Raw genomic sequence first — 23,147 nt, 5'->3', positions numbered from 1 at the left:
AATACATCATTATTATGATTATATAATGCATTATATAATCACAATATTGCAACAAGGTACCCATCTAGAGTCAGTTTTGTAAGCGTATGATTTGTCAATATGCTGTAATTACATACGGTACAGAGTGTCTTCACAAAATAAACTCTATAAACTTTAAATTGAGACATCAAAACAACTCCGGTCTGACAAATTGGATGTCAGCCAGACAACCTTACGGTTTGCAGATTGATTGCTTCTTGTAGACGCAGTTTCCTGTGAAAACCTTTAAAACAATCCTGGACTCAAATATCATCTAAACTCAAGGGACCGCAGTAACTATGGACTCTTTGGACTCTTGTCTCCTGACGGAGACGGAGAGCTGCCGACGAAAGTTCAGATTATTCTGCCGAACTACACATTCTAAACTCGGGGAAAAGAACTCGACACAACGCTTGTATATTGTGGAGGAATTAACCCTGCTGGGTTCGGGTGAACAAAGCGGGTATTTTATCAGGCGGGAAGGGTCTAATGACATGATGCTCGAGGTGCATTATGGGAAAAATTTAGTAGATCTCTATATCTTCTGCTGTGATTTACCCTTTTTTTGTTTTCTCTGACGCACGCGAGTCCGCCAACTTTTATCGAAGTGCAATATTAATTTGCTGACGCACTCTTTTCAAGGAGTGCTCAGTTCCTCCGTGAGGTTAGATTTGAACCTCAAATCAACAAGGTTGCAAACAGGAAGATGCAACAAGAAGATGCAACAATAGAAATAATTGAATTGACGCACACAGAAAAAATCTGTATCACGAGGGTAAACATCCAACAACATCCTGCATCCAGATGTCACCCGTCCTCACCTCATATTCCATCATCGCTCCTTCCGTCTGTCTCTCTGCCTTCCCTGCAACCGACGTCAGCGTGCCCCCACAGGACAGCCCCCAGCTCCCACTAATGATATAATTATAGCCAATAAGCCAAGTGCTGACTCAGGCTGATTAGCGGCATCAAAACAACGCCGGCCCCGAACATAACTTATGCACAGATGGAGGGAGAGAAACAGGGCCAGAGAGGAGAGGGAAACGATGCACTGACAACACACTAAAAGACTCGATGACATCAGTTATTTTCGGGGATTAGCTATGACATACTGCGTGTGTGATTGGTTATGCAATATCTGTGTGGGGATCGGTAGCTCAAAGGCGACAGCGGTAAGCTTGTGCCGAGAGATCCCTGCTTTGAAATCCTCAGCCGGGGCTTGAGAATCTCCATGTGCTCGTGAATTAGTAACGCTCTCCCCCGCCGACTGCCGACAGGACGCCCTTGAGCAAGACGCAGCGGCTGCGGTGGTGCAAGCCCGGCGGCTGAGGCGGTTGCTCATGTATTCTGCAGTGAGGAAGCAGCTGTAAAGAACAGGCCATTCAAACCCACCCGCAGTAAAAATTTGTCTCAATCACCTCAATGTAAAAAAAACAACAACACCTTGTGTCATCTCCGTGCTCCTCCAAGGTCTGAGCCTCGCTAAATAAAACTTGATTGATCCCCTATTAACGTATCTGAAGGCTACTCTGATGTACTTGTTCGTGGCAAACAAGACAGCTTCCATTTTTCTCCACTAATGGCGTCCGTCCACGCCATAACTCTTCTTGTCTCCGTGTACTCAAGCTCCATTACATGTGGCATCCATTCCTAAAGCCACTGCCGTCCACTGGACCTAACTAAGAATAGCAGGTGGAGCTGGTGAATTGGAAATAGGTGTTCTCGTGCTGTAAATGGGTTCTGAGTTGTTGATATGTTGTTTCAATTTGGTTTTATTTATCACAAAAGTAATTACACTAATACAGAGCAGAATCTGCAAGGCAGATACAAAAGAAAAAGCCCCAGAGAGCTGTTGCTTTGCAACTGACTGTTTGATGATTTGAAATGGCTGTTTGGGCGCCGTAAACAGCGATGTTGGAAATTAAAAGTCTGCAAGTACAAGTCTCAAAACACGTGTTTAATACTGCGTTATGGTGGGATTTCTGTATTTAATTCATTTAGTAATAACTCTGTCTCTGTGAATATTGGCGGTGGTCTCTCAGCAGAGATACTCACACCGATTTTTCTTCCTTCCTGTCATCCTCTTCTTCTGTGTCACACACACTCACACACACGCTGACAGATATCAACGTGATCTATGACTTTATCGTGCAAACTGTGTGTTGTTCAAACATTAATTTGCGACGCCTTTCTCTGTTTTGTGTCCCCACAGAGAGCAAAGAGGTGTACAAGAGACAGGTGCTGTCAATCACATCCATCGCTATGGCGATCAGCCTCCTGGGAACCCTGTGCGTGGCCCTCTACTGCCGCAACAAGTGAGAAAATGAACACACACGAACACACCCACAGATATACTCTCTTTTCAACTGTTTATGGATGCATATTTTGTAAATTTACCAGTTATTAATAAAGCTTGTACTATTCTAGTTTCAGTTTCATAGAATCTAAGTGTTTTACAGCCATGCAAAAAATACATATGGGATTTTCTCATGAATATGTTGGCAGGTAAATAAGCTGCGGTGACATGCCATTTCATGCCAACCCCCAGTTTGTCCTAAATTTCATTGGAACTGGAAGTTGCTCCAATGATTTTCAAACTTTGAAACTTGCTTCGACGACAACATTCATGGCGAAATGTGCCATAAGTCCTAAAGCAAGCATAACGTCGGAGTGTTTGGTAATAAGCCCAGTTGGGTGTGGGCAGACAGAAATGCCCAAGGAGACATTTTGTTAATTCAGCGAAGGACGGTGGAACATGTCGAGGCATCAAACGTCTTGAACGAAATCCCAGACCGGGTATTTGCAACAATTTGTATATCTCATTATGCGCACACACATATTCATAGCTCATTATAACCCAAAGGTCATCTCATGTGGCTCCTGCTCTCTTTTGTCCTTCTCTCTCTCTCTCTCTCTCTATCAGCATATGTTTGCAGTGCATGCCCTGTGTGTGCACATTAATTGGCATATGAATGGCTGCATGAACTCTGCATAGCTATTTTCCTCAACAGGATGGGTCAAACATCCGGTTCGTAACAGTCTGTTCTTCAGGGTGTGCGGACCGGGGCGCTGTGATAGACAGCACTGTAATTCCATAGGCTTCCGTCTGTAATATAATGATGTGAGTGAGGCAGCAGCCTGACAACAAGATAATTGGATAAAGGCATGATGGACAGGTACCTACAATGAATCCGTAATTGAGTCAGGAAACAAGCTTGGTCAATGGAGAAGATGCATACAGATTGGGAGGAAGTGTTCATGCAAATGTGAGTGACCTGAATAAAGATGATGTCAGAGGTTTTCTCCCAGTGAGCCAGACAATGCTGTGGCGGTTGATCTTTAGCAGTGTGCAGCGTAATGCCTGGCCACATTCTAAGTAAATGAGGGTCAGCATTTCACCTCCAAACAATCTGAATTTAAAGTCATGAGTCATATGGCCAAAATAATCCAAATTGGACCAAACTCAGAAAGCCGGTCAAAATCTGTGAAGACTGTGCATTGCCGTAATGACTGTTGTCACTCTTCGGCAGGCAGTAACATTTAATTTTCACAGCTTCAGTTCAAGGCAAAGCGGGCGGAGCTACTTATGTGTCAGGAGTAAGAAGATTTCATTCAAGGTTTCACATTTATAAATGTACACCGCCGAACTGCATGCTGGGCCATCCTGTAAAACTCCATCGCGCAGGAGACTTCTTCATGATAAGTGGGCGAGCTTTACCCAGCATGCAGTTCGGCAGTGTAATTTCCTACCCTATCACGTAAGTAGCGCCCGCTGCGCCCTCTGCTATATTCTGTGAAAATTAAATGTTGCTGCCTCCCAAAGTGCTTGTCGTTGCGGCTATGCACCACGGGTATGATGTGGCTATAAAAAATAAGTGCCCCACCCTCAAAGCAACAGAAAACCCCCCTGCAAAATAAGTGCCTGGCACTAGGCCTGACCCTACGCCACTAGGTTTGAACAGTATTAACACAATTTCTTCGTATTTCTGATGAGAGAATCTCAAATTTGGATTTAGCTGAATCCTTAAATGCTATGTCCAACACCAAAAAAGTTTTTATATTCTGTACAGTGTGGTTAAGGTATAGTTATAGAAAATGTATTACGGGTAAGGAATAGTTAGAGGTAGGCAACACTCTGTGACGAGGAGAGAGCTACAACAGTCTCCTGCATGAAAGTTCAAATATGTGTTGAAAGGGTTACGTGCACACGCTTGGGTAACTCGTGCCATAATAACTAAGAGCGTGTGATGTACGCTATCAGAAACACAATCAATACGAGTTTCTTTAAGATGAATGGGAGAAATCAGATTTCAAAGCTCTCGGCCTCTTGTCGTGAGTAAGGTCTGCCTCGATGCACGATTAGGGTCAAACTAGTTGGTCTTCCATTCAATGACTTTAGTCCGTCGGTGTCTTTGCAAGCATTACAAAGCATTCTCAACCACCTTCACAAAAACACATTTGAGGAATGGAGAGTCTGGACTTAAAACATCTTTACAGAATGCCTTAAATGGAGTCAATATATACTGGATTTTTTTTAACACCGCTTTGGGAGAAAAGGAAGAGAGGTATAGATAGAATGCTCTTTTGTTTGGTCAATAGCTCACTCTCTTCTTCTCCTCGGTCCCCAAGGGCATGAGACTGGTAGAAGGCAATTCTCCTTGGCCTCTGACTCATTTTTAAAAAGTATGTTGGTGGAGGAGTCTGAACAATTCTTTCGGCGGTGTCCTTTTATCAGGATGACGCAGGACATTCTGGATATTTAGAAAGTAAAGTAGGATAATGGCACAAAAAACTAAGTGAAAAGCATTATTCTGTAATTTAACCTTCATGTCTGCTTTTTTTTTTACTGTAGCCACTGTAAGCTGTTATGTTTAAGGTACTTGAAGCGGAGTCGTAAGGTTGAACTGGTTTATTAGTTGCAGGTGGGATTTGATGGGATTGATTATTCCAGAACATAACTATGACACTTTTATCCTCATACTTAAAGCCAGTTGTACCATCAAACACCACTTAAAGATTCAATAATCATTGACATTACATACTGATTGGTTGGGGATGAAAACCAGCAGACCTGCACATGTTTCACAGCAGTTTGGCTGACAATGGTCCAAATTCTCCGAAAATAAATTCCACTTGAACATCATCCTTTATTTTGTTGTTTCTCTCTAGGAGGCGCAGAGAGAAGCTCCAGGCCCACCTGAAGGAGAGTCGCAGTTTGAAAAACTACACTGCTAATTCCCATGATGCCCTGGACGCCAAGATGAGGGTCCCCAACACCAACCTGCAAATGCACGAGGTGACCACTGCTGTTTTTGCTTTTTCGATCTTGAATTTATTTTGAATTGTTGCTGCCCATGCATGTAAATACACTTGGAGAATGTATTAATGTGTGTAAGTCAGGGTGAACCCATTTTATTCAGGAACTGCCGTTTAGAGGACAGCATAACGTCGCATTACCTTTAAGTGAGTGGGACTTGATATTTGTCATTATAAAGACCATCTTCAGTTGTTTCTAGCAGCATAGATACAGCAGCACCAAGAAGAAGAAAAAACTCTAAAGTAATCTTGTTAGGCATCTAATACCATTAGATGCCACGAGTTTAGAATATGTTGTTGCTTGAATTGGTGCATTAGGCAGCGGAAATTCAAAATGAACCCAAATCAGGCATATACAGTACACGCATTACAGCTCAGAGCCCTATGATCTATCATTGAGTTTATCAGCCCCCTGCAGTCTTAAGATGCTTATGAAATGGGTTGTATTCCCGTCTCCACCTGGCCACTTGCATCAGGCTCACAGGTCTTTGAGTGAGCAATCGCTCAGTGGTTTGGGAGCACGGTGCTGGCCAGCAATGTCATTCATCATCTTCCCAGCGCTCTTTGTCATCGCGTCTCTCTCCGATGTTTGTTGTGTGTTTGAGAGCATAGCGGCATGGAAAGACATTGCATTAATTTGAGTGCCAGTCCAATGCACATCTTCCATTGCCTTTGGGGGAGTGTACATGTGCATTTGTGTTGTTATGATATGTTTATCATATACAGTGAGTTACTTATGTAATTTACACAGGCTTGACATGAAGCTTTATTGGATGAATCGTAGGTTTCCTCCAAGGGCATGATTTACATTTACAATGAAGCAAAGCCCCTGTACTGAACACACCAGGGACTCTCAATCCATCATAAACACATTAGCATACACAAGGTGGATACATCCCTGTGTGGGAGAAGCACATTTGCATCCTGTATCTGAGGCCCAGTATGCTCCTACCAACAGCCAAAACTAGTACCTTAAAACCATGAAGGCAATCTCATCTTATCCGGACTTTGACATAGTTGTTTTGGTGGTTCCACTTCACCAGACCTTAGAGGAAATGATATGCTACGCTAAGCTAGCTGGCCTTATACTTACTGGTCCAACACAACAAAACAGATTACGCATTTGTCTTTGACATTACATAAATAAGTCTAATCATACTGTGGATGAATCTGCACAGAGAGGAAGTTTAGGTGCATGGATGGGTCAAACGCAGGACTTTCACCCAGGAGACTGGTGGTTTGTGAAAAACAAAATAAGTTATTTTAGCCCAAAACTTAATATTTTACTAACCCTGGTTGTGTTGCCTCAATGTAAAAGTCCTCCAGAATGCAGTTTCGCAAAAAGCAAAAAAAGTACCCTGAGCATTTAAAACACGAGCATGTTGACATAGTCGTACGTAGAAAAGTTGATATGAAACCCTTTTTTTTTTTTTTAAAAGTCAAGTTTTAATGTAATGGTTGGCAAAAACTTGGGATTGGTATCGATTTTCTTTTCTTACGGTAAGAATGTTTCCCAAAATGTCAAACTAAAAAATAGAGGGAAATATTTTCAGTAATTTGGTTATAATAAAGGCTTTTTAAATATCTTTTTGAATTTTTCAATGCCTCACTTGAATCAACAGGTCAAGGAAGTTAAATTGTTGAATGGAGCCGGGCTGCACAGGGCCTGTCGACTTTCATCTAGAGAGTATAGACTTTAAAACACAAGGGCGTTCTTGCCTGCGGATACAGAATTTCAGTTCACAAAGGGTTCAGATAAGATGTAGCTCGGAGACAGAGCTAACCAAAGCTGGAAAGTAATCTGTAATCTGTTTGTGAAGACGGTGTGTCAGGTGTGCCACCTCGCATTAGCCTCAAGCAGAGTGCCCTGCCAAGGACAAACAAAATGGCTTCTCGGACTTCCATGAAGATCAAGGGAACGGCAGCAATCCAACCTTCCACATGGATTTAGATCTTATAAAGTGCGGCCAAGGGAAGTTCATCATATTACGTTTCAGTTACAACTAGAAATGTCCCAGTAATTGAAAATAATTTAAGTAAATGCAATGGATTCATGTATTTTTATCAAACTGGCAAATGACACATAAGAAACCAGATCAGTTATTGATAAGGATGACGTCAGTTTCAGGTGCAACCAATCCCACCAATGTTCTTCTTACGCATTATTATTCTACCTTAATTTGTTGACACTCAATGTCAATTTGATATTTCTCATATCAATTGTTCTACTTTTCTCATTATGAACGTCAATGGGAGGAGTGTTCAGACCGACTGCTCTTCTTTCAGCTCGAAGCTCAGCTCAAACTTTTAAATGGGTCACTGCACTTTATCACTTTACTTCAGCTTTGCAATATCTATTTCACACTTTCTGGAGAAATCCCAGTTTGGGTTGTGTGCTTCTTTTGGAGTTTCAGAGACTTTATAATGGATGTGAATTTGGCCCGCTAGAGTCTGCTTCCTGTCAAGCCTCCTTTGCAGGACGTAACTTGATCCCCTTCATAGATTAATGTCCACTCTAAGTCTTTAATGCATTTGTAACTGAGATCATCAAATACATATTTGTTATCGCTTCAGCTCCCTTTTTTTTTTAAACAAAATATGTTATCCCGTAGAGACCAAACTAACACGCTTAAAAGTGATCACGTTTGCTAGGAGTGCTATGGCGATTGCTATTCGGTCACAATGTTATGCTGCTGGCTGGCTAGCATGATCCCCTTTATAGATTAATGTCCACTCTAAGTCTTTAATGCTTATGTAAACTGAGATCATCAAATACATATTTGTTATCGCTTCAGCTCCCTTTTTTTTAAAAACAAAATATGTTATCCCGTAGAGACCAAACTAACACGCTTATAAGTGATCACGTTAGCTAGGAGTGCTATTGCGATTGCTATTCAGTCGCAATATTATTATGCTGCTGGCTGGCTAGCATGCTAGCGTTTCGTTAATCAGCTAGTTCTTTCTTTTTCTTGCAAATAGTGTCTAAATCACAAAGCTTCTCAGCTTAAGTAAGGAAGCATGGATGAGCTTCTGGTTCAGGTGTTACTAGACCATCCAGCCTTGTGTCCAAAAGGTTCTGTTCCAACGCGACAAAACTTCAAGGGAAACTTGTCCCGCATTGCATTTGTTCTTAACTCATCACAAATACGGTTTACGCCATACTACGTCACCTGCTCTTAGCGTAGCATATTTTTGTGTTTGTGTTTAACATCGCAGTAAATAGAGACGACATAAACTCTCATGCGAAAAGCGAGAATGGTATTGTTATTGAACTTGAAAGGACTTATTGAACTTGAAAGGCATACGTATTGACATTCTTACGCCATTTGGAGGTTTCAGAGACATGTTTGCACCGGTGACTCATGTCTCATAAGTGTCTAAACCAGCATGGCACGTCTGCACAGCAGTCTCTGGTTTTAAATACAAGTGGAAGGAGCAACACAGCTAATGACAAAAGCAGTCCGTTGGCTCTTATTTTGCTAATTGCTCTATTAGCAGTGACTAATGAATTACTGATTATTGTTAACTGACTCCACAGAATGTACAACTGAGAAACACAAAGCTGATCTTTTAAAGTATACATGTTGCTTTTAAGCCTTTGGGAACTTGCATATAAATTAATATTTTTTTTACTTTTTATTGTCATGGATATTTTATGCCTACGCGCTCAAAGCCACATTGATTTATGTCTGCAGGCTATCAATTACCCAAATTCTTGAACACACAGCAAAAAAGCACAGGGTTAAAAGCAACATGACAACCATTTAATTCACTCTCTGCCACAATTAAATCTAGATTTGTTTTTGTAATATAGCTTCAATAGGGATTTTATGTATTCATTTATATATATTTCTGTTGCACTCGAGCACGTACATGTAGATAAAACCCCCATATAATCGGGTAGCTCATGACAAAGACAGTAGAACTATCTGTTAGTGGCCTGTTATACAAAATGAGCTCTTCTGATTAGCACCGCAGGGCCCTTTTTGTTGGAAGTATTTGATTAAGCAGTGAGCTGAGGAGCAGCTCCAATATTTTTCTCTCAATCAAGTTTTACCCCCTATCGCGCATTCCACAGGTATCCCACAGAGTTTGTCTGTCATTGCTGCATAATTGAAACGGCTCGCTCTCTATCATGAGCAAGACTATTCAGAGCATGCTCTGCTAATCTGAGACGTGTGTGTGTGCGTGTGTGTGTGTGTTTATAATGCTGTAACGCTATTATTGATGTCAGCATCTCTGCACAAATCATAAAAATCATCTCCTAGTTCCTTCCGGATGGTCTGTCAGAGTAAAAAAAAAAAAGAAAAACTCAGTGCCAGAGGCATACGGTGGATGTGAGTCTCTATCTCAGAGATTAAAACATCAATTACGTTACACAGACATATATACATTAATAAATGTCATTACGTGCTCCCCTTTGCACCACAAATGCCCAGATACAGCTTGAAGTTGTCAAAGTAATGACTTTTCCACTGTGTGTGTGTGTGTGTGTGTGTGTGTGTGTGTGTGTGTGGCAGAGAGCAGAGTTTCTTTGCCGGCAGCGATGCGAAAAAAAATATTACATTTATATTGATGACCTCTATAAACAGTCAGTATTGGTGTATGACACTTGCACACGGTTTCCGTTTTTTCCTTTGAGCAGTAAAGCCTCGATCTATTTTTAAACTGAAACAAGACGGACGCTGAGCCACACAGTGTGTGCATTAACAGATTGGAGGCACTTTTCCGTCTTTTAGCTGGTAGGCAGAGCTTTTTTATTAACCCAGAACTGATGAATAAGATAAACACAATACTTTCTCTGCCATTAACTGTAAAAGAAAGCATTGTTAAGTCAGTGAACTTCAGTTAGGACTAAAAGGGGTGATTATTCTTCCAGCCATTTCTTCTTAAACATGAATAAATTAACATGCAAGCATAAGCCGATCCTTCTCTGTCTGTCACAGGCAAAGAAAAGAGCAACTGTTTGCTGGAAGCTTCTGTATCAATTAGCAGCTTGAACCACAGTATCATAGTAGCATCTTATAGCACTATTAGTCTACCCATTGCTAATCTGACCCACATACACAATAAATAACAAATTCTTCTTCAGATGTTTCTTAATATTCAGAGCCAGAAGGATGAGGCCAACCTGTATCATTTTAAAGCTGCCATCAGCAACTATCTGTGTCATTCCTTAAAAAAAAAATTGAAAAACTTTGCCAGCACAACATGGAGGGATTCCACCTTAAGACGTGATGAGCACTATTCCTAATGAACCTGCCTTCTAATCATCAACATGTCTGCTTCAGTGGAGCTGGTACTCCTATACGCGGTATAAATTAAAGTAAAGACAGAAAGTATGTCATGGTTTTATCAGTAGAAGTCGGCCTTCAAACGTCTGAAAGTTCGCAAAACCCGAGAACGCGACTGTCGTGCTAATGAGGCTGGTGTCCTGCAGAGGGCCCTGAGAAGGCGTTGCGTCAGTGACAACCTTGTTAGTCAGACATCAAACTCAGAAATTTGTTTAAAAGCATAAAAGAAAAGTACTTTGTGCACAAGAACGTCCTCCCACCTGATGTCACAGAAGATTACGTCTAGACGATGCCGAAATAATGCCGAGGAGCGAAAGCTGTCACTGCCGGGATAGATGCAAACCACAGATAGGGGTTGTGAGGAAGATGAGAAATCAAACCGCCGGCACTCTCCTTAGATCTCGAAGGCGTTTAGAGTTTAAAACCTGAAACACTTTCTTGTGTTGCCCCGTGTTCAGCAGATCTTGTTAACTGAGTGAGTCTGCCTCGTCAACCGTATTGTGAAGTGCAGAACAAAGAGCTGTTTGGTTTCATTGCATATTTGTGTCTCCGGAGACGGGGGAGGGGTTGGGGGGGGGGGGGGGGGGGGGGGGGGGGGGGGCGACAAACATGAAGAGAGTTAAGAAGACGGGGCTCGCTAGTGCTGATGTAGCTATCCTGTCACGACGGCCACCAGAAGGAAAAGGGAGAACGAGGAGGGGGACACGGGAAGGATCACTGTGGATGAGAGGGAGATTCAAAGGGGATGGAAAGCAATAAAAAAGAACAATATACAGCAGTATTGGAGAAATAATGCATTTCTGAACAAAGTGAAGCATTAATCTTGTCAGAAATCTCATTCCCTAAGCTCAAAAAAGACAAAACTTGCCAATGTATTGTTTGAGAGTACAGAAGAACGTGAACTAACAAAACTTAGATTGTATGAGCCAAAAGATTGTTGCAGGAAGGAGGCACTTGTGTTATGTAAAAAAGGGTCAATTTTTTAAAATTTTCTCTGCACATATCTACATTCTCCATTTAATCCGGATCTTTCTTCATGCCACAAAGTACTGAGGACTTAATTGCATAGATTTACTGATCGACGTTCCCACTGTGATGAATCCAGGCTTTGAAAGGGCTTATTAATGATTAATTTCTTGGCATTTCTGCCTTTATTTGATGATTTCACTCTGAGAGGAGATCAGAAAGAGTGATGTGTTGATATGCAAATGATGCATTATATTTACATTGTTATCACAGAGACCATTTCAATTGCATTGAAGACATTTGGGGCTTGTGTCTACATAAGGGAAGCGTCTACATATGTTCTATACGTATGTTCTGTTCATGAACAGATTTGCTCCTCTCTTCTTGTTTAACTTTAATCATTTTGAGAGAACCGGAAGTCCGTAACATCATCATTATATATCCCCAGTGCACCAATCTCTCCCAGGTAGCCATCACCTTCTTTTTTTTTGCCGAGCTGCCACTTATTCAGCCATCATTGGCTCGTCTGGACTACATTTCCACCATGGCTTGAAGATTTGTGACAGAACCTGAAGCCTTAATGCTGCAAACTCTCTCCTCTCCACACGGTTCAATTTACCTCAATCCCCGAAAAAGTAAGAGCGATGTAGAGGACGGCGGAAAAGAGGCAGAAATAGATGTAACCAGACTCCATTTAGTCTCCGGGCTCCCAGAATCAAGGCAGTCGGCACTCCCCTCCTGGAAGCTGTCAGTGTGTGAGAAAGAGATTTTAGAAGGAATATCAATACACGCTGCTTCAGAGGGAGGACAAGTTTCATCCTGAGTGGGAACCCTTTGGAAAAACAAGCATCTTAACTGTTCAATCGGGGGACCCTTTTATATCAGGAAAATCAAGAAAAAATCATGGTATAAATCCCTCCCCCCCAAAAAACAAAACATGTTAGGTATCAAATTAAACATAAAAATCAGGGCTACAATAATATATAATCCCGATGTACAACCTCTAAACACAACTCAAACAATAAATAGGATTAGGGGTTAGGGTTATTAGAGTTATTGTGTGGGCTAAAGGGTTAAATATAATTTGTTGTAATTAATTTAGTGTTCCTCAAAACATGTGAACGGCAACTAAACCGTATTCTTCTTTGTTGGTTTCCTGCAGTACTGCAAGCGGTCCTCCCAGTCCCGCCAGGGCAGCGTTTGTGGCTCCAGCTTTCCACACTGCAACATCTCCACCACGCCGTCCCACGGCTCCAGGGGCGCCGCCAAACATCAGAGGTACGACTGAAATGAATTGCACACACAGACACAGTCGCATACGGGCCTCACGTCACACGAGAGAGAGGAAGCGTCCCCCTACCTCCGTTCACTGCAGGAAACAGTAATAATGCAAATAACAGCGACTCCAGTGTCCTTTCCCGTAATCGGCGGGGACGCAGTGAAGAGAGAAATTGAATTATCCACATTACAGTTCAGACAAAGTTAATTGCTGATTCGCCGGAAGAACGATAGTCATTGTAATCAAAGCTATAAACGTGTGAATAAGCATATCTATAACACTCATGGAGAATGAGGAGATGGCACGGAGATAAAATGGGAAGCGGCATGTGCAGGCATTTATGATTTTCCCAGTACTCGTTCTTCTCAAACCGCTCAGTGGTGTGTTGCAACACACTCCCGACACACACTTCAGACAGAGGATGAAATGCTCCGTCGCAATAAGCATATTCTCAGATGCTCGTGGTTTCTACGTCATTGGTATTCTTTTTTATGTATTTATTTATAACCTGTGTGAGAAAGAGTGAAAAGGTTTTTGGATTCAACATAAAACATTTTTGTTTTTTTTAAACATTGTCCAAGGCTTGGGGGAAATGAGTAAAACGCACACATGATGCTTTTTCGACTCCTCTCTCCCCTTCATCGCTGTTCATTCACACCTGAGAGCCTCTCAGCACACTCGTGGGGTTTTCAACCTCTAACTGCTGAACAACTCCACCAGAGCAGCTGGGGTTTAATCAGCTTTCTGTTTTTTTTCAAGAGGATCCAGGCAGTGGTTGAGACGGGATTTTTTTTTCCCCCCCAGACAAACTAGAAATGCATTCAGGCAACCCTCAAAACCACAAAGTCCACTTCTCTATCCTTTTGGCTGAAGTCCTGCAGGACTTTTCCTGCTCCTTTTATTTCCATTTCTCGCTCTCGGGGTGAAGAGCCGAGTTGATCACCAGATTACTCGGCTGGCGGTCTGTGCCTCTTAACCACAAATTACTTTCTTAGTGGGCGATCAGAGTTTATTTGTTTGCAATCATATCGGTTCAGGCAGAGGCTTGGACGCTATTGTCCGGATAGCAGAGTGCAGAGTGTGTTGGGATACCACAGACCAAAATAGCCAGAAAGGCTAATTCTGTGTTTTTGTAAATATCTTGTTTAAATGCCTTCATACAAAATTCTGCCAACACTATTAAGTGCCGGACTATAAGCAGGGCCTCCAGTTGTTATGGCTAAGTAGTCAATTTTTAGAGGCAAATCTCTCCTTCAAAACAGCAGAGTTAAATATGAATGAGGGTCTGGAGAGGACATTTACCACTTCAGTAAATCAAGTCCAAATGTACTCACCATATTTTCTGGCTCCAAAATCTCTTTTTAGAGAGAGATTTTATGAAACCAAAGACATGCGGATAACACCATGCTTTCTTATTATTGTAACGCAACTGATTCATCTAAGAGCCACAAATCAACCTTTAAAAAAAAGATGTGTAACTAACCAGATGCAATTTTAATAACCTCATTCCAGTGACTTTTTTTGGTAACTCTAGATCTATACTCACATTTTGAGTACAATGTGTTGGTACAGACTTGTCGTGGGTGATTGTGCTTTTAACTCATGCGTCCAAAATGTCGGAGTCGATCCAAAACAGACTAATAGATAAGCAGTAACAATAAATCTACGCCATGTGCGTCGGATCAAAAAACTCTCTTCTGAATATTTATTGAATTCTTTTTTTTTCACAGCCCGGATCAGAAAACTCGGGCAGCCCATTGGTCAGCTCCACGCAGGACCCCGCCCATACCCAGGGGAAAGCTGAATCCGATTGGAGGATCCAAGTATTCAGGCCACGCCTACCAACACCTTCAAGAAGTGGACTCATCGGAGAGGGACTCTGAAGCACAAAGAGGGTGAGCAGATATCTTAACAATTAAATCCCTCTGGTTTTTAAGTACTTTCTTCTTTTTCAATTCAGATAATTCAGATAATTTCAGTGGTTTAGACATTGCTGCAGTATTTGCTTATTCTCACATTGCATTTCTTTACTTTTCTCTCAAAGACAATCGAAGGCGGTGTCAGTAGGCCAGACTATCATTGGCTCATGAGAGTAGGGGGCGGGACTGACAGGTGTGATTGACACATTCTAAAGCTGTACTTGTACTTACAGAACGCGTTACCCACCAAGACCACAGTTATGTTAGCTATCGGTTTCTCAGAGATGTTGCTCGTTGGCCTACATTTCCAAAGGGAAGCCTATATGGACGCACTGGCGCTGGTTTCCTGTGAACACGGAAGTTTATTTTGAAAAGACACTTGCGGAAACTAACACGTCGTCCCTGAAATGTCCAAAACCGACACTAGATAGGTATGCAGAGCGTCATAGTCTGAAGCAAGGCCACTGACCAAGCTTTGGTATTTGGAGAAAGAAAGTGTTGAGCTTAAAGTATTTTAAGGTTTGAACCTCACTTTCTTTATATCTCCACTGTGCTTCTTTGCTGTATCCTCCATGTGCTGAGTCATTTCAATGAAAGCCACTCACTGAAAAATACAGCCTCGCCATGGACAAAGCTTTGGATTTCATTTCAAGAGTGGATATTTCAAAGCCAATGCTGTGATATTTTATTTCCCAAAAAGACCGTCATTCTTAGTTTTTTACCTCCCCCCATCCATTTGTTTTCCAATCTGCTGAGCGAAGATAAAAACCAAGGTCACGTTACGTTGCGGTCTGCAGTACAGTGGCACGAGTTCAAAGGAAACGCCGGTGCTTTTAAGGACACGGCACCGGCTGCACGTCCACGTTCTCCTCTCTGCCTTTCCCTCTCTGTCGTCTTGTCAAGCCGGCGCTAAATTCAGAATCTCATCTTTTTTTTTTGTATGTGACGGCTTAGCTTAGGTAGACAATTAAATCCTGGCATTTAGATGCAACACAGTACACCTCTCAGGCAACACAGCGTGTGCATACGGGAGCAGCGAAGAGGAAATGCAGATAGATGATCAGTGCGAATGATTAGCGAGAAATGTATTTAGCGTGAAAGGCGCTGTGCTTTGACCCATTTCTTTGGTGGGTCATGAGTCAGTGCTTTACCCACCTGGACTGACAAGCCGTACTGCAGGCGTTCAGGTCCCAGCGGCCCCGGCTCAGGATAAAGCTGCACATGACCTACATGCATAGTAATGGAAAAAGAGAGAGAGTGCAGACAGACATGGCTGGGGGGAAACTAACGCCAACATACAGTGAACATGGACTCAAATAGAAAGCATATTGTGAATGAAGGGGCGTGCGCACAGGGAGGGCCCCTGACCTTTCAGCTGTAATATACTAGGTTTTATTTAGTTTTCATCTTTATTTAAGCAGGAGGGCGTCTTAAGTGTGCTTTTCTTTAACACAAGTGTTGACCCAGTGCCGCTCTGGTAAGCCCAAGTGGCCTCTGTGAAGTCAAATCAAATCAATCTTTTTTAATGGCTACACCTGCAGCGTGCATAAGGTGTAGGATTGTGTGAACAACAGGCAAAACTTAACGGCGAGCTTTTCGTTCATGTGGAATTGTTTCTTCAGCATTAGGACCCAGCAGAGCGCTGTGAACCTTCAACTTTTACACCATGGTTATGCAGCCTAAAATGGGAAAGATGGCATCTCGACTACAGTCGGCTATGGAAGGGGTAAAGTTAGCAAGCAACCACCAACTGGTAATGGCAAAGTAACTCTGTGGTGCATATGCATCATTTATGTAACGCGCCCACGCCTGCTGGTGTAGCCAGTTTCATTGATCACAGTGGAAGCGTAGTGTTGCAGCCGATGGCAGCCGCTCAACAAGCAGTCCGTGTACAGTATGTGACACCTTCTATGTAGCCTGGGCATTAGTGCCCTCTGGTCAGCGGAGGTTATCCTGGTCAGATGTCAAATATCACAAGTGTCCTCAGGTTGACCCACTGGTCTCCTGATCTCCTGATCGAGTGTCCTCAGGTTGACCCACTGGTCTCCTGATCTCCTGATCGAGTGTCCTCAGGTTGGCCCACTGGTCTCCTGATCTCCTGATCGAGTGTCCTCAGGTTGGCCCACTGGTCTCCTGATCTCCTGATCGAGTGTCCTCAGGTTGGCCCACTGGTCTCCTGATCTCCTGATCGAGTGTCCTCAGGTTGGCCCACTGGTCTCCTGATTGAGTGTCCTCAGGTTGGCCCACTGGTCTCCTCATCACTACAAGTGTCCTTCGGTGCCAGAAAGCTGCTCTGCTTTGACTCCTTTACATGTTTTGCCCCTTCACCTCGAGCATCTGTGCACCCCACTGCACAGAATGAAAACTCCCCTCCAAAAAAAAAAAAAACTCATGCACAGATGCTGCATGAAAATCAGGCGTATCACAGCAGACGGGCAGACAGACAGGCTCCCGCTCCCATGGTATGGCTGTCTGAGTTTCCATGGAGACATTTGACCATGAACGCATGGAGACCGAGAAAGAAATAGAGAGACAACCGGTTTGAATCCATTCTGACACGGATGGAAAGCGTTCAGAAATATAGTAAAAAGAAGCAGTGGCAGTAAAAGGATGTGATAGAGGAGTGTGCAGATAGCAAATGACAGTCAGGAAAGGCTCTAAAAGAACGGATGCCCGTTCTATTCTATGCCTGTTAGAGAAGCATTGCGTTATCTCAACAAAATGGCTGACAGGGAGACAGAATGTCCTGTGTTGTTACTTCTATTTTAAGATAAAACTTTCTCCCAAATGGCTGATGGAGATACTGCACACAGTTTTATATTTCTGCTCACTGTTTGCAGTATTTTATGCAGTAATGTGCCGTTTTTTTTTCTTTTTCTCCTCCCTCGCTAACTTTGTTTTTTGCCATGTATTATATACACAACCTTCAGCTAGAAAGTCACAGCTTCTGTGTGTAGGCGTGTGCATCTACATGTATGTGTAAATCTGGAACCTTTCCCAGTTTCACAAGGTCACTGCATCTCATTTCATAAAGATTTTACTTTGAATTCAGCAGCAAACGAACGCGATATATTAAGAAATGATCCGTCAGGGAATGGATTAATGAAAATGACTGTTAACACTTGTGCATATCATGAACTCCTGTAACAAAGATAAAAGCCCAGTCACTTATCTCACCTCACTTGCACACAATCTCTCTGTAATACCCCTCCAGCTGCTCCCTCCTCGCTCCAGGGTCTATATTTGAACTCCGCTTCATAGATTTTTGCAATCTGATTGTGTTTCAACACATCAAAAGAGAGATTTGTCTGTGAATGTTATCTTGGGAATTAGCACCCTAGCATCATCTTCTCTTATCGCGCACGGGATCCTCTCTGTGGGCGCCGCTAAATCTCCACTGTGTGTTTTATTTGTGTGTTTTATTTTTGAGGTTTTCATGCCTCGCGCCTTGATGGAGAACGCAAAAATGTGTGTGTGTGTGTGTGATGTGGTAGTACAAGGGAAAAGGACTCCAAGTTAGATGTTTTAATTATTCTACAAAGATAATGACGCGCCGCTGCTGGGTTTCAACACTGATGGCACCGGAGGGCATGGTCAGTCTTAGAAAGACGGAAAAAGAGATTATCTCTGGGCTCCGTGAAGTTAGGTAGAGTGACCAGATTTGAGTTCGTGAAAAAGAGGACACTTCGTCGGGGGGGTGGGGTTGTGTACAGCATGCCGTGAACTTACATTTACGTTTCGGCATGGCTGCAGATGTCATGTGCTGTTGTAAACAATGCAACTAGTGGAGGTGGCAAGGTGCTCAGTGTTACCAGATTGGAAATGGCAAAAGAAAATGGCAGTATCATACCAAAGGCTCAAAATGGTCGTATTTGGAGGATAATTATCGTGCATCTGGCAACACTGAGATCGGTCGACCAATGACAGTTCTCTCTACAGTCAGAGCTCACGCATAAAGGTGCAACATAAAGGAGATACCATTTCCAAACCTTGTAAGGGGGTAATAACTAGTTTGTGAAAGAAGAGAAACACAAATATCCAACGAGGCAAAATCCCGGACGTTTTTGGAATCCCTGCCGGACGCATTTTTTAGGTCTCGAAAAGAGGACATGTCCGGGAAAAAGAGGAGGTCTGGTCACCCTAAGTTAGGTCAAGATCCAGATACTGAACAGAGACTTGGTGTCGCGTTTTAGCAACACGTATCTGGAACAGCAAGGTATGTGAACAGGTGAGACGCGAGATGAGGTTGATCTTAAAAGGCGCTGTTGGGCAACCCGTACCCTCCATTGGTGTAAATGTCAGGAAACACTCAGGACAGCGACTGAGACGCAGGAAGACACGAGGGGGAGGAAGCAAGACTAGTGGTTTAAGAGGCATTCAGTGCGTCTGACATAGACAGTACATTTCTTAAATCTAACTTCCTGCAAAGACTGAAGTTTATTTTGACGCCATGCATGCAACACGCCGTCGCTAACACGTGCAAAACCGATGCGAGGAATAGTTTGAAGCTTAGTGCTACTGACCAAGCTCATTATTTGACGCGTTGATGTAAGAATCTGTTGATCTGGTTACTTCAGCACATCTGAATGCATTAAATTGTCCGAGACAATCGGAGAGAGACGGTATAAAAAGGCGGGATGTCGGGTGTAGCACAAGATGTCAAGTTAGGAAAACGTAACACGCTAACTTGCTCTTTGGGGGAACCGAGGAGGGCGATGCAGGCGACCGGTGTGTTTGAAGCCCGAGATTTAAAACTTAAAAAATAGAGAAAAGGGATTCAAATCAGTGCGGTTATACAATCTCTGAGTGACTCAAAGGGGATTTTTCAAACAAAAGCAAATGGTCTTGACCTAAAACTGGAGCTACTAAGAAAGAAAAACGCAAAAAGCGAACAATAGAAATTAGCATTCGTGATGAGCTAATTTGTCCTTGACCACAGCTGAACGGCGTAAACTTTAAAACAACTCATTTTCAACATACTCTTGAGTTGTTAAATCAATAACATAAAGAGTGAACTCGCCGTTACCTCTTTGCTTATATAAAGGGAGTAGAGGTTTTTTGATTTTTCTTTTTTTTTTCCTGTCTTTTTTGTGTGTGCGCGGACTCCGATATAAAGAGATGAAAGAAAGATGTCATGGCTCATCGCCTTCCCTCTCAGCATCCTCGGTTAGTCTGGGAGATGGCAAAGGGCGTAGAGCTGTCCCTCTGTGTATTCTGCCGGGGTTTCGGCGTGGGAGTTTGAAAAGGCGATCCAGTTGAAATCGCACTCAAAGCCACAATGACTTCTCCGGGTGGAGTGAAGAAGTTTTCCTCCCTTTTAATAACCTTTGCTCTTTTCTCTTCTTCTCTCTGCCCGCCTTCATTCCCCGTTTCCCATCTTCTTTAGTTGCCAAATGCATGTGAAGGACCGATGCGGTGACCCCAGACGAGACGCCTTCCTACATATGCAAACCCCGTCGCCCTCGCCGTGGAGCGGCCGCGCGGACCCGTCCCAGCGTGGCGACCCGATGCCCGACACCCGCAGCCTGCGCGGGCCCGGACGCCGTCGCAGCCGGTCCCCGCCTCCTCCGTTTCGCTCCTGCTCCATCCCCATCATCCCCTCCGTCCAGTGCCACCATGACAACGAGGTGTCTTGTATGCAAACCGGCGTCGCACCGGCGCCCTGCAAGGAAGCGAGGAGAGAGAGGGCGGCGCACGCCACGTCGTCTTCCTGCTCGTCCGCCGTCGGCCAGCAGCGGCAGGACGAGGTGGCGCTGCTGCTGGAGGAGGCGCAGGAGCAGCTCAGGGCGTTGGCGTCGGCACACAGGAAGCAGGAAGACGGCGGGGTCACCGGCGGCGGGGTCAGAGAAACTGTTTGCTTCCTGAACCTTAACGGAGGGAGCGCCGGGGCGCTGAGCTGTAACGGACCCACGCAGACCCAGTTGCTCAGCCTCAGCCTATCACACAGAGACCTGGGCCAAAGCAGCCAGTGAAAGGACACGATTTAGGACATCCGCTTTTCGGTTCGACGGTGTTCAACAGACAATGGTGACGGACACGAATGGAAAATGCCGAATAAAAAAAAAATTAAATAATAATAAAAAAAAAGCAACGTCGTTGGAAATTCTGAAAATGTGCTGACGATGTCCCGTGTGGATACAAACACTTCTGTGAGGCCGCCTTTGCACCAACTGACAGTATGGAAGAAGATTTAAAAAAAATGATATTTACATGCATTTATTTACAAGAGAAACACTTAGGCAAAAAGAAACCAAATAGTCTGTCAACTCCATGGTGTTTTTAATTGTAAAAAGAATATATAAATATATATATATATATGGATATAAATATATGGAATTCAAAAAGTGACCAAGTACAAAGTTGAAGAACACAGGAATGATGTAACTACTTTTCTTTAGTTTTAGTTTTTCTTCTCCCTGTTTTGTATTAACTCCGTCACATTTGGGTTCTGGCTCAACGTCATCAACGTCCCGCCGCACGTTCAAGAGCCGCCAGTCGGAGCCTTCTGAACACCCGTCTACCCAGCCAAGAATTACAGTACACCACTCTGTGGTTACCAACAACTCTGAGGATTTACGACAAAAAAACTCCCCGGCCAAGTGTGTGTGTGTGTGTGTGTGTGTGTGTGTGTGTGTGTGTGTGTGTGTGAGTGCTGAAGTGCCGCGAGGGAAGAGAGGGAGAAGAAGAAGAGGAAACTACTTCTTCTTCTGCAGTTGGTGAGATCGGTTCGTCAGAGACGCTGACTCCACTTTGGCCAGTGATTTAAACCCAATCTAGATTATTTTTTCTTTTTGTTACAAATTATATTTTCACACACTCACCTGTACCTGTGCGTTTACTTTTCGGTCGGATGGTTGGATGAGTGGACCGGAAAGGACCAAAGGAAGGACAAGAGGGCTAAGTGGCACCGCAGGAGCTGGTTAATTTTCTTATTCTTTTTGTTTTCCATTTTCGGTTTATTAATGAACAATGCTGCTTTCTGAGGGGGCCGACGGGAAGGAGGACCACGTGGTTTTGGGTACTGAAACAAATAAATGTCTCTATGTTGTATCCTATGAACTGGACGCTTTTGAATCTCTGTATGAACTGACAGCCAAATGTTTCTGGTGACAAAAAGTAAAACAGTGGTTGCAACTCTGGTAAAGATTTTTCAAAATAACAGTTGTTTTGGTCGATTGCTTGGAAGACATTTTGACACCTTAAAAAAGCACCCTTTCCAAATGTGCATGCTGGATTACATCAGTCTGGTTTACAGTGATATACCGTATTTCTCCTTTGGCCTTTTCACACACACAATCTGGGCTAAACTGGCTGGAGACCAGCATTCACAAAGTTCCCCATCCAACTAGCTGGTAGTTCCCTCTTTTCACCACGCTGCCTGGAATACAGAAATCAATGGTAAACAATGTTTTTAAATACGGTTTCATTTCAAAATACAATTCATCCATTTATGAAAATATATTGATGACCTACATGTCAAAATTTCGAAAACTCAAATGTCTCCATCCATATCACTTTTGCCTATTGATGTCATGAGTCTTATGAGACCGGGTTTTAATTTCATTAGTAGGCAGCATCTCTTGGTTTTATTCAACTATCGTTTTGTTTTTTTTAAGAGCAGCTGTCTCTTTCCAGATGTCATTTTTTAATGAAAATCCCAGAAAGGAAAGGGGAGAGGTGGCCTTGCTTCTAAAGGAATCCTACCAATTGTATTGCTTTATGTCGCTTCTATTAAAAAGGGGCTCCAGTGGGAGGGGAAAAAAACGTCCAAGGCCGATTTTTTTTTTTATCAACGTAAATGTTTTGGTATCCGTTCAAGTCCTTGCGACAAAATTGAAGCATTTCAAATTGAATTTGAGTGAAAGAGGTTTGCGTTGGGGAAAAAAAATGGCCAACTTATTTGAAAAAGCAAAGTTAAAAGCGTGAACAATCAGTAGCAACAATCCTGCTTCTGTCACGGCCTTGTTTTCAAAGGTTTACCGCTTAACGACACTTTAGAAAGTAAGAGCGACTCCTGGATATTTTATGTTTTTTGATATAAAATAAGTCTTTACATTGAACTCGCACAGCTGCCGTCCTTCATAGCTTTGTGAATGTGGCCCCCCCATGTCAACAGGAAACTGCTTTCAACCATCCAACTTGACCCTTCCAGTGGCGCGCTCCCATGTGCGTGGCCGAGGGGTCTGATTCAACCACGCATCTCTGGATAAGTTCACAGTACCTGAGAATTCACGCTCTTACAACCTGTACTTATCAAATCCCTCACAATGGCCGATCCTTCAACCTCTTATTCGTCGCACACGAGCAATCAGAAATCAGCTGGGAGCTTCTTTCTTTCTCTCTTTCTTTGAAGAC

At 43.1% G+C, this 23,147-nt stretch overlaps 1 protein-coding gene across 1 annotated transcript in view; it reads left to right on the top strand.

Moving 5' to 3' along the window:
- nrg3a (neuregulin 3a) overlaps window positions 1-20,764 on the top strand; it is a gene marked incomplete at both ends in the record, with an annotated part of 318,428 nt that extends 297,664 nt beyond the window's left edge. Inside the window, 5 exons of the mRNA XM_079229705.1 lie at window positions 2,231-2,333; window positions 5,188-5,314; window positions 12,757-12,872; window positions 14,604-14,768; window positions 20,179-20,764. Coding sequence (XP_079085831.1) covers window positions 2,231-2,333; window positions 5,188-5,314; window positions 12,757-12,872; window positions 14,604-14,768; window positions 20,179-20,764 — 1,097 coding nt within the window. The remainder of the gene's footprint in view (window positions 1-2,230; window positions 2,334-5,187; window positions 5,315-12,756; window positions 12,873-14,603; window positions 14,769-20,178) is intronic.
- Window positions 20,765-23,147: the final 2,383 nt, after the last annotated feature.

This window comes from Taurulus bubalis, assembly GCF_910589615.1.
Source record: "Taurulus bubalis genome assembly, chromosome: 14".
Lineage (NCBI taxonomy): Eukaryota > Metazoa > Chordata > Actinopteri > Perciformes > Cottidae > Taurulus > Taurulus bubalis.
The sequence above is the reverse complement of the archived record's forward strand: the minus strand, read 5'-3'. Positions and strand labels throughout refer to the sequence as shown.